This window comes from Dipodomys ordii, unplaced genomic scaffold, assembly GCF_000151885.1.
Source record: "Dipodomys ordii isolate 6190 unplaced genomic scaffold, Dord_2.0 Scaffold9, whole genome shotgun sequence".
Taxonomy (NCBI): Eukaryota; Metazoa; Chordata; class Mammalia; order Rodentia; family Heteromyidae; genus Dipodomys; species Dipodomys ordii.
The window spans coordinates 23468130-23483674 of record NW_012267225.1 but is presented as its reverse complement, the minus strand read 5'-3'; the positions used below and the strand labels follow the sequence as shown (position 1 = coordinate 23483674).

Sequence of the window (15545 nt, the reverse complement as noted above, 5' to 3'; positions counted from 1 at the left end):
AGTTCGCTCTTTATAGTACTAGAGGCAACTTAAAAAAATGGATGCACCAGAATGCTAAAATCACTCATCTTTTTCTGCCTTTGTTATTGTTGAGTCATGCATCATCCAGATTCATCCTGGTGAGGACTCTTGTGACTATTTACTGTCGAAAACATTCACTTTTAAATGAATATTATCTATTTCTCCTATTTTGCTTCTTTAAAAATCTTACTAGTAGATGTTAGGTTTTTAAAGAGGCTGCCAAGTAAGAACAATGCCATACATGTGGAAGTCAGGTAAGGGGTAGGTTTATTCATCATTCCGGCTGGCACCCAGCCAGGTTGGCACTCCACACGGCTAGGAAAGAGGGCATCTGGCCCTGGGCTAAGCCTTATCTGGGGTAGGGGCAGAAAAGATGTGGCCAGGTAAAGGGAGGTGGAACCAAGTGGGAGAAAGGTATGGCCACATCCAGTCGAGATGTGACCTCAGCGGATGTAGATGTGACCTCTTCAGTTGTCAGTTGTCTAGGTGATACAGGTACTGTGTGTTGACTTGGCCAAGAGGAAGGCAGAGCCTGCTTGCCCTCCAGGAGCAGACCTTAAAGTAGAGTGACTGTGTTACCATTCTGTTTTCCTTTCACTTTTATGAGAACTTTGTTTTGGGGGAAATTAAACTGACCCCAGGCTGCACAATACAATGATGTGTTAACAATGGGTTTTTAACAATGGATTAATTTCAAGTAGCTATATTTATTTTTTAAAGGTGAAGATGAATTGTGATCCATATATTGATATAGCCTGATAAAAAGATAAGGCTACAGAAGTAACTATATTTTTTACTGTGGCTTTTGTCCTGGAGAGACTGTCCCTTAAAGGACTTACCCTTCCTAGAAGGAGCAGAAGACTCCCTTGTGAGCTCTGCTTTGATATACAAACGAAGTCATGTGCCAGCCAGTAGCTCACACCTGTAATCCTAGCTAACTCAAGAGGTTGAGATCTGATAATCATGGTTCAAAGCCAGCCCAGGCAATAACATCTGTGAGACTCTTGTCTCCAATTAATCAACAAAAAGCCAAAATTAGAGATATAGCTCAAGTGGTAGAATGACAGCCTGGAGTGAAAAAGGGAAGTAATAGCATAAGGACCTGAGTTGAAGACCCAGTAGCCAACACACACACACACACACACACACACACACACACACACACACACACACACACACACACACCCCTGAGCTCCTCCCTCCCAGCCCAGGAGTTCCCACCATAGATCTGGCCCCTCCCTCTCCTCCCAGACCCACCTGAGCTCCCATCTACCTCACTTCCTGTCCCCAGACCCTCCTGCTACCTGGATAGTGGAGGGTACCATGTGCTCCCTCTTGGGGGAAATGTGGCTCCTCTAATAAACCTTATAATAATCTTTCTCCTGTGCCTGCCTGCCTCTGTGTGGTCCCCTGGAATGGATGTGAGGGATCCTTCACACAGCTTAACCATCTTATCAAACTCTCACACACCATATCTGTCTCCCCCACTCCAGGGCAACTAAACAGACAACTAGAGACATGCCCTATTGTTCAGAGTCTTATGATATTATTCAAGCTATTCAATCCTAAAATTTCTCATGGATCCCTGAATCAGACTCAGCCCTATCCTTCTTTCTGCTTCCTGGATGCTTCCTCCTATGGCTGGCATACCTGCCTTTGTGATCTGTGGACCCCTGAGCATGAACTTCCTTTGTGACAATCATTTCTGTGTTGTCTTCTCATTACTGGTTCTAGCATCTGCCATGCCCAAATATCACAACAGCTGCACAACCAACATTGCAATGTCAATTCCCTCCACCCTTATGATCTCTCCTTGTTATCTGTGAGTCCCACCAATAAATACTCTAATGGCACCTCATGGCCAGTGAGTACCAGGACCTAAATGTACATACCAAGAATTGATTTGTGGATAGTGATATGAATGTTGGATTATGTATATATGATTCTAGTCAATTTCCTAAATAGGAATGATATGTATTATATTTTAAGGGGGAGAAAAAGTTAATGTTCTGCTCATTGTAAAGATCAGTTTGCATAAAGTATCCAGCTTGTATCTTTATCAGTATTACTTACTGACATGTCAGGAAATTAAATGCAAGATCAGTTATTATCTTCTAAATGTACCTATTATGTAAGATTATTCTTAATTACAACTGTATTTTTCACATTCTTCAACTTATTTGAGTAGATAAGTGAACAGAAATCTGAAATTCAATTTATGGGTTACTGTTAACCTCTTAAATCTAAATTTCATGATTTTGCTGAAGCAAAAATTTGTATGTTATAGGTTTCCATGCTGGCGCATGGAATCTTTCTGGTGGGTTTCCTATCCAGTTACTCAATATTCACATCCCCAAGTATTATCTGCTTCTCTATTAGTGACTGTATAAGCATTGGATAGATTTCATACCCTATAATGGTAGGTTCTTCAATTATTGATTTGTGCAGGTATAGGGATATGTTTCTCAAGAATGAATGAGTTAAAAATAGATTTTTTTGCCTCCATAAACATTCACAAAGTCCTGTATTTCTTAAGTATATTTTCCATCTCAAAAAAATTTACCCTCCCATTCCAAGTCTGCTTACCATTCTTTACCTTTTCTTCAATTCAGAATCCTCTTACTGATGGGGCTGGGAAGGTGGCTCAGTGGTAGAGCGCTTGCCTTGCATGCATGAGGCCCTGGGTTTGATTCCTCAGCACCACATAAGCAAAAAGAAAAAAGCCGGAAGTGGTGCTGTGGCTCAAGTGGTAAAGCGCTAGCCTTGAGCTGAAGAGCTGTGGGACAGCGCCCAGACCCACAGTTCAGGCCCCACAACTGGACCCTCCCCCCCTCAGAATTCTCTTACTGATTTATCTAACTTGTATTTATTAAATTGCTAGTAAAATCCTCTGATGAAGTGCTGGAGTATTTTTTTATCACAGTTAAGAATTAAAGTGATATTTTTCCTTTCTATTTGAGGAGGAGGATTTATGTGGAATGTCGTATTGCAACAGCTACAGTTAAATGGGAAACAGCATTAAGTCAAAAAGATCATTTAAATCATTTTTTAACAGGAGAACCAAAAAAGAAATATTGAGTTCCACAGGAGAAAAGGCACCTTTTAAAGCTTCCCTCTTAATACTTTGTGCTCTCTTAAGCAATTACATATTGATTCCAGTTTGCCTAATTGAACAACTAAACAAAATAAGTCTGTTTTGACAGAGAGAAATATTGTAAATACATCACTAGAATTAATTACCACCTTATAAACAGTTCCCATGATTTTGATTGCTCTGAAGCTGTGTTGACAGCTTTAAGTCATAAATGAGACATATAGTAATACATCAAAGAAATATAAACTTAGACAGCTTGTGGTTCTAAGCCTGTAATCCAGTACTTGTAATTTAACAGACACTTTAAGACACTTAAAGTATCTGGCATTACAAGTATATTTTTGGCACAGGTTTTCCTTGAAGGAAATTATAGGCTAAGAATCACAGTATATACTTATTCTTTCTTCTATTTTTTTTCTGTTGAAAGTGTCCTTATGTTTTATATGTATCTCTTGTAAATGATATAGAGTTAGATGATCTTTTACTTTTGAAAAGAACTTTAATAGCACTTACGCTAGTGTACATACTAAAGTCCTTTGGTTTGTTTTTCAAGTGTGATGTTATTTGCCCCACAAATGTTGTATGTTACCTTGTCTTATCTCCTTAAAATTATTTGGCTTATTCTTGTTTCATTATTTCTGATTTTAAGATTGGTAATTTTATATTCTTCTACTTCTTTTAGTAGTCTCCCCAGGGACACCACTGGGAAAGGTTAAAGTAGATTGATAACCTTTGTTCTCTGTCTGGGATTACTTTCAACCCAAACACCTTTCCTCCTCTTTGTATTTTGAGTTCTTATGACTATTGTTCATTTGAATTATAATTTGATATAATTACTTAATAAACTTTTTGAAGTACTATGTTTTATTATTTCCTTTGGGTTTAATTACAGGTTTATTTTTTTAACCTGACATAATTTGATAGCTTTAAAATGTCCTTTTGGTAGGATCTTCTGGGGACATAATTTTGCTAGGTGACGAATTCCAGATGGACAATTCTCTTTTGGCATCCTATAATTCTATTGACTCTAGGTTTCCATTGTTACCTTTGAAAGAGTACAGTTTCCCTGTCTTTCTTTGAAAGTAATCTGCCTTTACTCTCTGACTGGTTGGAGATCTACTTGTGTTGTCCTGGAGCTTTATTATGACTTATGTGGGTTTCTTCACATATATCTTCAATTGAATTATCACTGTCTTCCATCATTTCCAGGAATTTTTCACCACTACTTTTGTCCCATATTGTTTAGAGTACATTTTTGTTCCCATTTCATTCTCTAACTCTCAGGAAATTAGGATGAGGTTAGATGTTCTAGCCCTTCTTTCACAACTCCAAAATGCAAAATCATCCGTTGAAGTTTTAATTGTAAATATGTTTTTAGAATTATGTTTTTCTCCTATTTGGTTATTTGCTCTAATCATTTTTATTCATCTAAACATGTTAAATGCATTTGTTTCATATCTTCTCTAGGCTAATTCCAATGTATGAAGTTTTTATGGTATGAATTGTTTTTTGTGGGTATGCCAATAGAGGAGCTTGAACTCAGGGCCTTGGTGTTGTCCCTTAGCTTTTTTGCTCAGGCTGGTGTTCTACCTCTTGAACTACAGCTCAACTTCAGGCTTTTTTGCTAGTCAAGTGAAGATAAGTGTCTTGGATTTGTCTGAACATGCTGATTTCAAACAGTGATCCATCTCTCAGATTCTTGACTAGCTAGAATTACAGGCATTGGCCAAGGTCACCAGCTCAATTGTTTCTTATTGTTTTGTTCTTGGCTATAGGGATGATAGCTGATAATTGAAATTTTGTAAGAATTATTATAAATCTAGTATGAAAATAGATGCTTCTAAAGGTGATTTGTGTTTTTTTCTGCCAAATTACTGGGACCATGAGAACCTAAAATCACATTTGCCTTTCAGTTTTCCAACCAGCCACTTGGTGCTTTAAATCCTTGCAAATACTGGCTTCATTTAGGTATCACAAGACTTTTCACCTGTTTCTGAATTACCATGGGACTTTTACCCTTTAGTATCAAGATTTCATACTATAATCCTTGAAGCTCTAGGAGGACACACACAAGGAAAATTATTTCACTTCACCCTTGTACTGAGGCTGATTCTTTTAGTCTATAGTGTAGTTCTGTGAACATCCTGCCATTGGTGAGCCATTGGGCTTTGTGTTCTTTCCTTCCTCCCTTGTTCCCCCACCGTCCCTCCCTCTCTCTATCTCCCTCCCTCCCTCTCCCCACCCCTCTCTCTTTCTTTTTCTTTTTTCCAGTCCTGAAGCTTGAACTCAAGGCCTGATCTCTGTCCCTGAACTTCTTTTGCTCAAAGCTAGCACTCTACCACTTGAGCCACAGCTATACTTCCCAGCCTTTTCTCAGTACTGTAGCCCCATATCCCAACTGATTCATCCACACCTTGAAGATGAAAGCTGCCTTTAGTGTTCTACTTGTTTCTCTCAGTTCCTACTTTCATTTAGCTTTTGCCTCTGATCTTTTTTTTTGTTTTGCTTTGCTAATTTGTTAGTTTGTTAATGCATATGCTCTGCCATACTAGAGAGGAACAGAAAAGTTATGTCACTATGGCAGTATTAAATGAAAGTTTAGAGAAGTAGTCTGTATTTTGCCACTATCTACAGGCAAGGCTCCTGGTATAAAAAAAAATGTTGTACAGTTTTCTATAAACATTAAGTGAAATTAAACAGTGTTAGAACTAAATGTCATGTCACTATATCTAGCAATGGGACAGAATGTTTAAAATTGGGACTTGAAATTCTGGCATTTTCCATGCTAAAATATATTACAAGATATTATGCAGTTATTCAACACTTCACATGGAATACTATGTATGATTTTAAAAGAATTTTCAAGATATGAGTAACCAAACTAATAAGTGTCCTGCATTTAGTTTTTCAGAGAACAATACCCATTTGTTGAGCCTAGAAAACTATAGCTAGTGCTAGGGAAAATGACAAAATCCGGCCAACTAGCCAGTACAGTTTCTAAATGATTGTTTCTAAAAATCCACTCAAGTAATTAAACTATACTAGAATATAGTATTTTCAAGGAGCACATGTTCTCAGATATATTCTAGATGACTGAGCAAATTTGATTAATTCATGGAATAAAAATAAAGTGAGAGTTAACATAGCCACCTGGCATTTAGTTCATCGGGACCATACCTCAACAGCTTGTGTTCTTTATAAGACAGAAGACACTCTACCAAAGAGAGGAAAAAAGTAAGCATATTGCCCGACTCAGACAAATTTAGAAAAGATCAAATGGGTCCAACAGAATTGACAAGTCTAACTAGTAGGTGTATAACATTACAACCCACCTTTTCTTTTTCTCTCATTAAAATATTTTTTTCTGGAAAGTAGCCCAAACTCTCTATTTCACATAAGGCCACTGAGTGCCTGTACTAAATGCATCCAAAAATAATACTCAGCTCTGTTTGGCAGAATCAAAGATCCTTAAAACTGATTTTACAATACAAACTCCAGGACTGATACAATGCCCTGCAGTAGTGAATCATTTCAAAAGTAAAACTCTTCATAAGCGTTTCTGTAATTAATGTTTTGAGTCATTGAATGTACTGTTATTATTAATGATAATAATAAGCCCAATTGTAAAATGAAAGAAGTGTTAAAGCCTTGCTGATTTCACAGTAAGTAGATGACTTGCTTTCCATGCTTATTTGAATTTATTTTCAAGGGGATTTTTAGATAGCACCATTTAGAGAAAAAAAAAGAAAGAATTTAAGGTGCAAACTCTTCACTGATAGAAACAGTATCACCCCCAAGAAGTGCTGTGGTGTGCCCTGTTTCTATGGTGAAGATTTTATAATATTTACTTTATATGATAAGAGTTATAAGTGGAGTTCTATGTTGTTTGTTCAGCCTATTATGCAGATGGTGCTTGATTAAAATCTATTTTAAACTACAGCGATTACTGCAAGCTAGTATGCATTAAGGAGCTCTCTCAGCCCCATTAAAGGCTTTGAGACCATGGCAGTTTATTTTAAATATGCGTATAGACATTTCTAACTTCTCTAGGGACATTTCAATATTAGTAATCTCTTTGCATGATCATCTTTTTTTTTTCTTTTGCAATACTGGGGATTGAACCCAGGGCCTTGTGCGTGCTTTGGCAAGTACTTTACCACTGAGCCACACCTCTGGCTCCATTTCAGAGATAAGAATTTATATTCTGGGTACTTAAGAAATATTGTTTAAACCATACTATTTGCACATGATTTTTTTTACTTTTTTTGTGGGGGGGTCGGGTCGTGGGGCCTGAACTCTGGGCTCTTCACCTCAAGGCTAGCGCTCTACCACTTGAGCCACAGCGCCACTTCCAGCTTTTTTCTATTTGCTTATGTGGTGCTGAGGAATCGAACCCAGGGCCTCATGCATGCAAAGCAAGCGCTCTACCACTGAGCCAAGTTCCCAGCCCTGCACATGATTTTTAAATAATGTTTTCTTGTGATAAATAAGTTACATGCATTACTATAATTAAGCAACAATATAAGACAGGAAGGTGAACTAGAAATTTGAGAAATATGTCTATTTTGACAAGTAAGTTACAAACACATGTGTCACTGTGTAAAGTTTATGTATAATAATTATTTATGAGTAATATTTATGTATTTATGGGTACATTTATTTTGTCTTTAGGTCTCTAATTAAATGTGACATAGGTTCATAGGTCATCAGGGCTACATTTAGGCTTCAGTTCAGTGATGTCTTTAGTTATTATTATTTCCATTCTATGCCTTTCTGTAATACTGTAGAATACAAGAGAAGAAAAGCATAATGATCTACTTCATGTAAGGTAAAAATTAACAGGGCTTACTACCTATTTTCAATGTTCTTCTCACCATAAGGATTGTATATTTTGCATTGTAAGTTTTCCCCTATACTGCCATGCACCAGTGGCTGTAGCTACTCAGGGGGCTGAGATCTGAAGATTATGGTTCAAAGCCAGCCAAGGCACCCAAATCAGAAAGATCTTATCTCTAGTTATCCAGCAGAAAGTCAGAAGTAAAGGAGTAGCTCAAGAAGTAGAGTGACAGCCTTGAGTGATAAAGCTAGGAGAGCGTAAAAGGTCCATAGTTAAAGCTCCAGTACAAGGACCAAAAGAAAAAAAAAATCCCTTATACTGTAAAGTTTGACACTGGAATTAAATTCAACTCTCCAGTTGTAGAACCCTACCAGTATCACAAACACTATACCTTATAACAGTGCCCAATACTGTTCAGTCCATTATAGAAATTATAGAAGCCATTAATAACCTGTGATTGCCAACATTAATATGTTGGCAATTAAAAAATTTAATTTTTAAATTCTTCAGTTGCACTAGTCACAGATAAGTAGCCACTGTGACTACCTTTTGGACAGTGCAGAGAACATTTTATCATTCCAGAAAGTTCAATGGGACAGTGTGCTGTGCTGGACTGTAAAAGTTAGAGAGCTTCTTAGAAAGTTAAGATATAAAATTACAAGTGTTTTATCCATCAATGCCAGGAATTCAGATCCAGAAAATGGCCAAAATTAAAATAGAAGGACATAAATCCATACCCCTAATTTTTATACCAGGATCATATTCATTATCATTGTGTTCATTCTGAATAGTTTGTGATCAGAAGAGCCACCTATTTTCAAAGTACAATCCATTACTGGCATAAAAGAAAATCAAATTGTAGCAACCATTTCTTTTTTAAGAAGACTTTTCATGTGCTTTTTACATAAATAACAACTATCTTTAGAAAGTAGGCCCACAAATTCCCAGTTTATTACCCAGAGTCCAAAATGGCAGCTCATTTCTGCATCAATTCCATGAAAATAAATTAGGAAAAAAGAAGAAAGAAAAAAACCCACATATCAGGATTTTAATGCCAAATGTTCACAAGGCAAATAGCTTTACCAGGCACTGCCCAAGTACTTGGATGAAGGAAACAGCAAACCACATCAGTAAATTCTGTTATATTTTATCCTAACAGCAATGCTATTGGGCATACTTAGTAAGCCTTTGTACAAGAACGTTGGGAAATATAATTAACAGTTTTCTGCAAAGCATATTTTATTATTGTAAAAATGATGATCTGTCACACACAGTTTTATCCTCCTTATGTAAGTCTTTTAAGAAAATCAGAGCATTGTTTCACATCATAAGTTGAGTTCTATGAGGCCAGTTCCATGATTCATCAGAATATTATGATCCATGAATGATCCAGCTCAATTACCAAAGTGTAATTGAGTAATTGAATGTCTTGAATAATGACCACCTTATATCTATCTCTTAAGTTAGTCTTCTTGGATGCCAGTTCTATTGCATGGAAAATAATTCAGGCTAAAAGTAAACATCATTATAAATTTAAAGGGAAGGCATAGTATGACCTTTTTTTTTTGTTTTCACCCAGTGCACGACAAAGAGAAGCACTGTTATGTGTAGTCTGCTTTAGTGGGGTAACACCCTAGTTTCTTAGCTTAGTGCCTCTCAGGTACACAACAACATTCCCAATTGAAGCTCCTGAGCTACCCCCCATTACACATTAAAAAACAAAATGTTTCCAGAGCATTGAAAGTATGGAGGCAGAAGTCATGAAATGCTTCCTTCTACTATACTAAAACTTGAGAAAGACAGCATCCTGCTGACTGTACAAGACATGAGAGCAAAGTGGAAAAGGCTTCCTGATGACCAACTGAATGGATTGTGGATTTTCTATGGGGTTGCTAAACATTGCTTCCACAATTTGGTTTTGATATGCATGATACTTGAACTTTTTTTTTTTTTTTTGGTCGGCCGTGGAGCTTGAACTCTGGGCCTGGGCGCTGTCCCTCAGCTCTTCAGCTCAAGGCGAGCGCTCTACCACTTGAGCTACAGCGCCACTTCCGGCTTTCTGGTGGTTTATTGGAGATAGGAGTCTCACAGTCTCTCCTGCCTGGGCTGGCTTTGAACTGCGATCCTCAGATGTCAGCCTCCTGAGTAGCTAGGATTACAGGCGTGAGCCACCAGCGCCCGGCACTTGAACTTTTTACTGGCCCCCATCAGATCAGAAATTAGAGCCCTATTGTCAAACACACAAGATAACTGTCCTAATATTCATTACCAAGCAAATAAGAATAAGTATCTGTGCTTTGAGTATCCACCAGTTTTGGACAATATGAAAGGGAAGCTAAACAAGTTGGAGAAATCCTTTAATAAGAATGCTTACATTGGATGATAGATTTATCTTTATGACTGGCACTTGATTATTTTCCAAAAAGATTGATATAATCTGCAAGTGTGAATATTTCAAGGTGTCATATCATTTGTAATTAAAATTTAAAATGAGCCTAGGCAATATTCCATATGGATATAGTTTCTCTTATCTATGTATCTCTCTTCATTTTGAAATAGTATTTGATTAAATAAGCCTTCTGATGCTATGATCACACTTTCCATTTTTAAATAAAACTAGAACTTTTTATGGTGTGATTGAAAAATAAATTTGTATACATTTATAGTGTACAACATGATGATTTGATATACATTGACATTGTGAAATGATTGCCCTAACCAAATTAATTAACATTGCCAGTTCTTACCTGCTCATCTCTCTATGTCATTTTCTCTCTTTTTATTTAAAAATTTTTAAACTTTATATTTAGGGGGGTTTTGTGATACTACGATTTAACCTCATTTAGTCACACTTCTAGCCCTTTTTGCTGGTCATTTGAAGATAGAGTTTCAGGATTTTCTGCTACAATGGCTTCAAACCATAATCCTCTAGATACCAGCCTAAGAAGCTAGGACTAGGATTACAGGTCTACAGCCACCAGTGCCTAACTTTTTTCTTTTCTTTCCTTCTATCATCCTTTCCCTCATTCTCTCTCTCTCTCTTTCTTTTTCTTTTTTTCTTCCTTTCTTTCTCTCTTTTTTTTCTTTCCTTCTTTCTTTCTTTCTTTTTTGAAAAACAATGCTTGAGGCCTACTTTTGTAGAAAATTTCAAATATACAATACAGCATTGTTAACTACAATCACCATATAAGAGCCTTCAACCATATATATTATTGTATAATTACAGGTTTAATATGTGCTATGAATGGAAATCTAAAGAACTAAACAAGCGCATGACAGGAGTCTGTTGAGTTTGAATTGCAAAAAGAAATGTCAGATAGCAGTTGTTTCTGTGCATAGAAAACTCAGGGGTTGAGCTGGGCACCAGAGGCTCACGCCTGTAATACTAGCTACTCAGGAGGCTCACAATCTGAGGATTGTGGTTCAAAGCCAGCCCAGGCAGGAAAAGTCCATGATACACTTATCTCCAATAAACAACACAGAAAACTGGGAGTGGGCATGTGGCTCAAGTGGTAGAGCACTAGCCTTGAGCTGAAGAGCTGAGGGAAAGTGCCCAGGTCCAGAGTTCAAGTCCCACGACCAAGAAGGAAAGAAGGAAAGAAAAAGAAAGAAAGAAAGAGAGAGAAGAAAGAAGAAAGAAAGAAAGGAAGAAAGAAAGGAAGAAAGAAAGAAAGAAAGGGGAAGGGAGGGGAGGGGAGAGAAGGGAAGGGGAGGGGAGGGGAGGGGAGAGGAGAGGAGAGGGAGAGGAGAGGAGAGGAGAGGAGAGGAGAGAAGGCAGGCAGGCAAGCTCAGGGGAATCACAAAGTTGACATCATCAGCCACAATGGAAACCCTACATACTTAAAGATTAAATCAGTACAGATTCATAGGAAAGGGGGATTTACAGTAAAGGGGGAAAAAACCCCACCAGGAATGATACCCCATATAGCTGTGTGAAAAATAATGAGCCCAAGAAATAACTGTGAAACAAGCCAGGCCAATAAACTAGGAGTAAAACTCAGAAAAGATGGTATTCTGGGACTGGTGGAAGAGAAAGCTTTCACAGTGAGAAATCAAGTGAGGACAACACTACAAAGTCCTTTGGAATTAGCAGTGTGGCCTTTGGCCACTGTACAGAATGCTGGGGGAAAGCACATAAAGTAATGGCAGCAGATGCATATAGCCAGAACCAACAACCCCTTGGAGGAACTTGGCTGTGAAGACCCAGTTATCCTTGAAACACAGAGAAATTTTGCTTATTTCCATTTTTTTCCCTCAAGATATTTAAACACTGGTTGGAAAAGTAGACTGTGGCCAGTGTTCTACCTCTAGGAATCTGACTTCATCAGTGTAGTATAAGGTGTGAGAGTCGAGGTAGTTTTGAAAACTTTCCAGGTGATTTGAATGTACAGCCATAATTTCAAGCCACTATGCTATGTCGTGTCTGCCAGTATGTATAGTTTGGAGCCAGTCTACATGATCACCTAGTCTGTCATGCTAGTCCTCTGACAAAATTTAGATGTGCCCAACAGTTTCACAGGATCACCCCAGACCTGACCAAAGGCAGTCATCACCTAGTGTTAATCTCCGCTAACATGATAGTGAAGAATTCCCTGCCTCCTTTGATCTGCTTCAGTAGAAAATTTCAGAATAGTCATCTTTCTAAATGCGTGTTTCTAAACAAAGACAAAAGATTCACTCAGCTTTCTTCCTGTTTTATCTTGGTACTTCGACAGATCTTCCCAGCTCACTGACTATAAGCTGTTAAATATTAAGATCATTTCTTTCTACTCATTCGATGAATTATTTTTGAACTTTCTAATGTGTCTAGTTAATATTTAAATGTCTTTAAATTTTTAAAAACATGTAAGTATATACCCTCTTTGTAATTAGAGAATGGTACAACTGTACCATTACAGTAGAAGAAATGAGGCTCCAGAAATTTACATTAATCAAGATAACATAGACAAAAATAGTGTGAAAGAAGAGCACAAAGGCCCCTTGGTGGGTCATGTTTCCTCCATAGTGGTGGCAGTATTTTACACAAACACTCTATCCAGCTCATTAGAGAATGCATATGTATTACACCATACTTGCAGAGAGGGAAAAGCAGTAAGCTCCACAACAGTAGGAGATGATGGTCAGAATGAGCCATGGCAATGGCCACTGTCAGGAGATGGTGCATGCCAGCCAGGCACATGCAACAGAATACGTGTATTTAGCCCTCTCTATTCATGTACTTTGAGAGCTGGAGAGAAATCCCAGCCCCAATCCCGCCTTTCATAAAAATAGAAGAAGGGGTATCCTATCTCGTTAGTAGTAATGATAACATTCAGACATAGGTGTCTTAAACATATTCGGTGTACTCTTCCCCAGTTATATTACAATAAAAATTAAAATACCCAACTATTCATACTTGGGGACTGGCTGAGTTAAAAAAAACTTGCTCTAGAAGTCTCTAAAATTGTTTTATAAGGAGATTCTCTATTATGGTAGTCAAAGGCCTATGCAGCTATTTAAATTAGAAAATGCCTCAATTTTAGCTTCTTATTTACTGGTCACATTTCAAGAGCTTCAGAATTTGTCAGTCTGTGCAGATCATTTCACTGTACTGCACTGATCTAACATCTAGGTTGTGCCATTGTCTAAATCATGGGCATTACTAGGTCTTTCTAACAGCATCCATACACTTAAATGTAAAGCCAAAAGCCATCTGACTTCTTTATTGGATATATGTGCCTATGGTTTTAAAATCATAACTATTAGGAAACAAGAATTCCCCAGAGGAAAAAAATCAAGTTGTAGATTGCTCATCCAGTAAGGTGACTACAAAATGAATCTCCTGATGCTACATTTACAGCAATAAAAAAGGTTGGAGAGTTAAGGATAATATTTAATTGTGCAATAATATATAGGAATCAAAAATTTATAAAGCTATGTAAATTGAGATAGTATAAGGGGGAATATGAGACTACATGAAATATGAAGATGTGTTCAGTTTCTTTTCTCTGCAGTTTTTTGATAATATTAGAAATCAGACCTAATGCCTTATACAATACATATTAGGCAAACTCACTGATCTACACCAATAGCTTAAAATATGAAACTTTATCTGAGAAGAAAAGTAACAGTAACAATACTACTCATGCCTTAGAAATATGTGTTCCTATGTGGTGTACATGGATAAGAAATACATATCTGGCTGGATATAAACTTTCTCTATAATTCTGTCTTCTGTTCTTCTTTCAGGTCAATGGTGGAGAAAAGCGGCCCGCCTCAGACATGGGGAAAAAACCAAAAACTCCCAAAAAGAAGAAGAAGAAAGACCCCAATGAACCCCAGAAGCCTGTGTCTGCCTATGCATTATTCTTTCGTGATACTCAGGCTGCCATCAAAGGCCAGAACCCAAATGCTACCTTTGGTGAAGTTTCTAAAATCGTGGCTTCAATGTGGGATGGTTTAGGAGAAGAGCAGAAACAGGTAAGAAAGAATCAGACTGCTGTGAGAATCCAAATGGTGTAAGATGAGACAGTTAATGTAATCTATGTACTCTTGAGATAGCTTCTGAAGGCTCTGGATAAATTCTTTAGATACCCAAACTATGATTTGGAATGCATCCCACGAGAACCAGCCGTTAAGAGAGGGCACATTATCTTATATTCCTTTATTACTTCCTTATAAATCATATATTAATTCTTTTGCTTCAGTTTATATAGCATGATTACTTTTGGAAGGACCTCTCCGTATCCCAGCCATGATTTTATCATGCTTTAATGTTGCCAATATGATCATGAAGACTTTTTTAAAAAGTTCTAAAAAGTATTTTTAAAAAACTGTCCACACCTCTCTTCAACCCTCATGGTTTACACTTTTGTCATCAAAACCCCTCTTTGCTCTTTGCAAGTGAACCTCAAATGTAAGGGTTTCTACCCTTAGCCATTCCCTAAAGACCACCAGGGTATGTTATTTAATCCCCCATATATATTTAGACCATATTTCCAGGCTGTGTTAAATAGAACCAGATGCCTGGTTTTTCTTTCCTTTCTTGTGAATTGCCATGGTGTGACGAGGGCTAGGCTTAGAGAGGGCCACAGGAGACACTCTGGCAGTAGCGTAAGTAGCCCAGGTCATCTGAATGAGGCATAGGGATTCTGTGAAGACAGCAAAAGTCTGGTAACTAGAGGAAGCCACTCCCATGAAGAAGCAATTGAATTAATCTCCTGTATCTAAAAACTAGGGGCTAGATGGCCATTGTCACCATGTAGACCCTGGTGGTGACAAAGGAAACCTAGAGCATATGATCATTAAATCATTGAAATGAAAATATGCCTTAACTATTACAGATGACCAAGTTGTATCCATAAGGTATTTATCTCATAGTTGATTCTTTTCTTTTATTGTGCTGGTTCTGGGGCTTGAGTTCAGGGTCTAGGTGCAGTTCCTGAGCTTTTTTGTTTGTTTTTATCCTGAAGATTAGTTCTCTACTACTTGAGCCACAGCTTCACTTCCAGCTTTTTGTTAACTAATTTGGAGGTAAGAGTCTCACAGACTTTCCTGCCCTAGATGGCTTCAAATCATACTCCTCAGCTCTTACTTAGCCTCCTGAGTAGCTAG

The 15545-nt window shown here is 37.6% G+C and overlaps 1 protein-coding gene across 1 annotated transcript in view; it reads left to right on the top strand.

Annotated features, from left to right (window-relative positions):
• The window catches only part of Tox (thymocyte selection-associated high mobility group box), a 307815-nt gene that overhangs the window by 258933 nt on the left and 33337 nt on the right, over positions 1-15545 (top strand). Inside the window, exon 5 of the mRNA XM_013009422.1 lies at positions 14181-14411. Within this exon, the coding sequence (XP_012864876.1) occupies positions 14181-14411 (231 nt within the window). The remainder of the gene's footprint in view (positions 1-14180; positions 14412-15545) is intronic.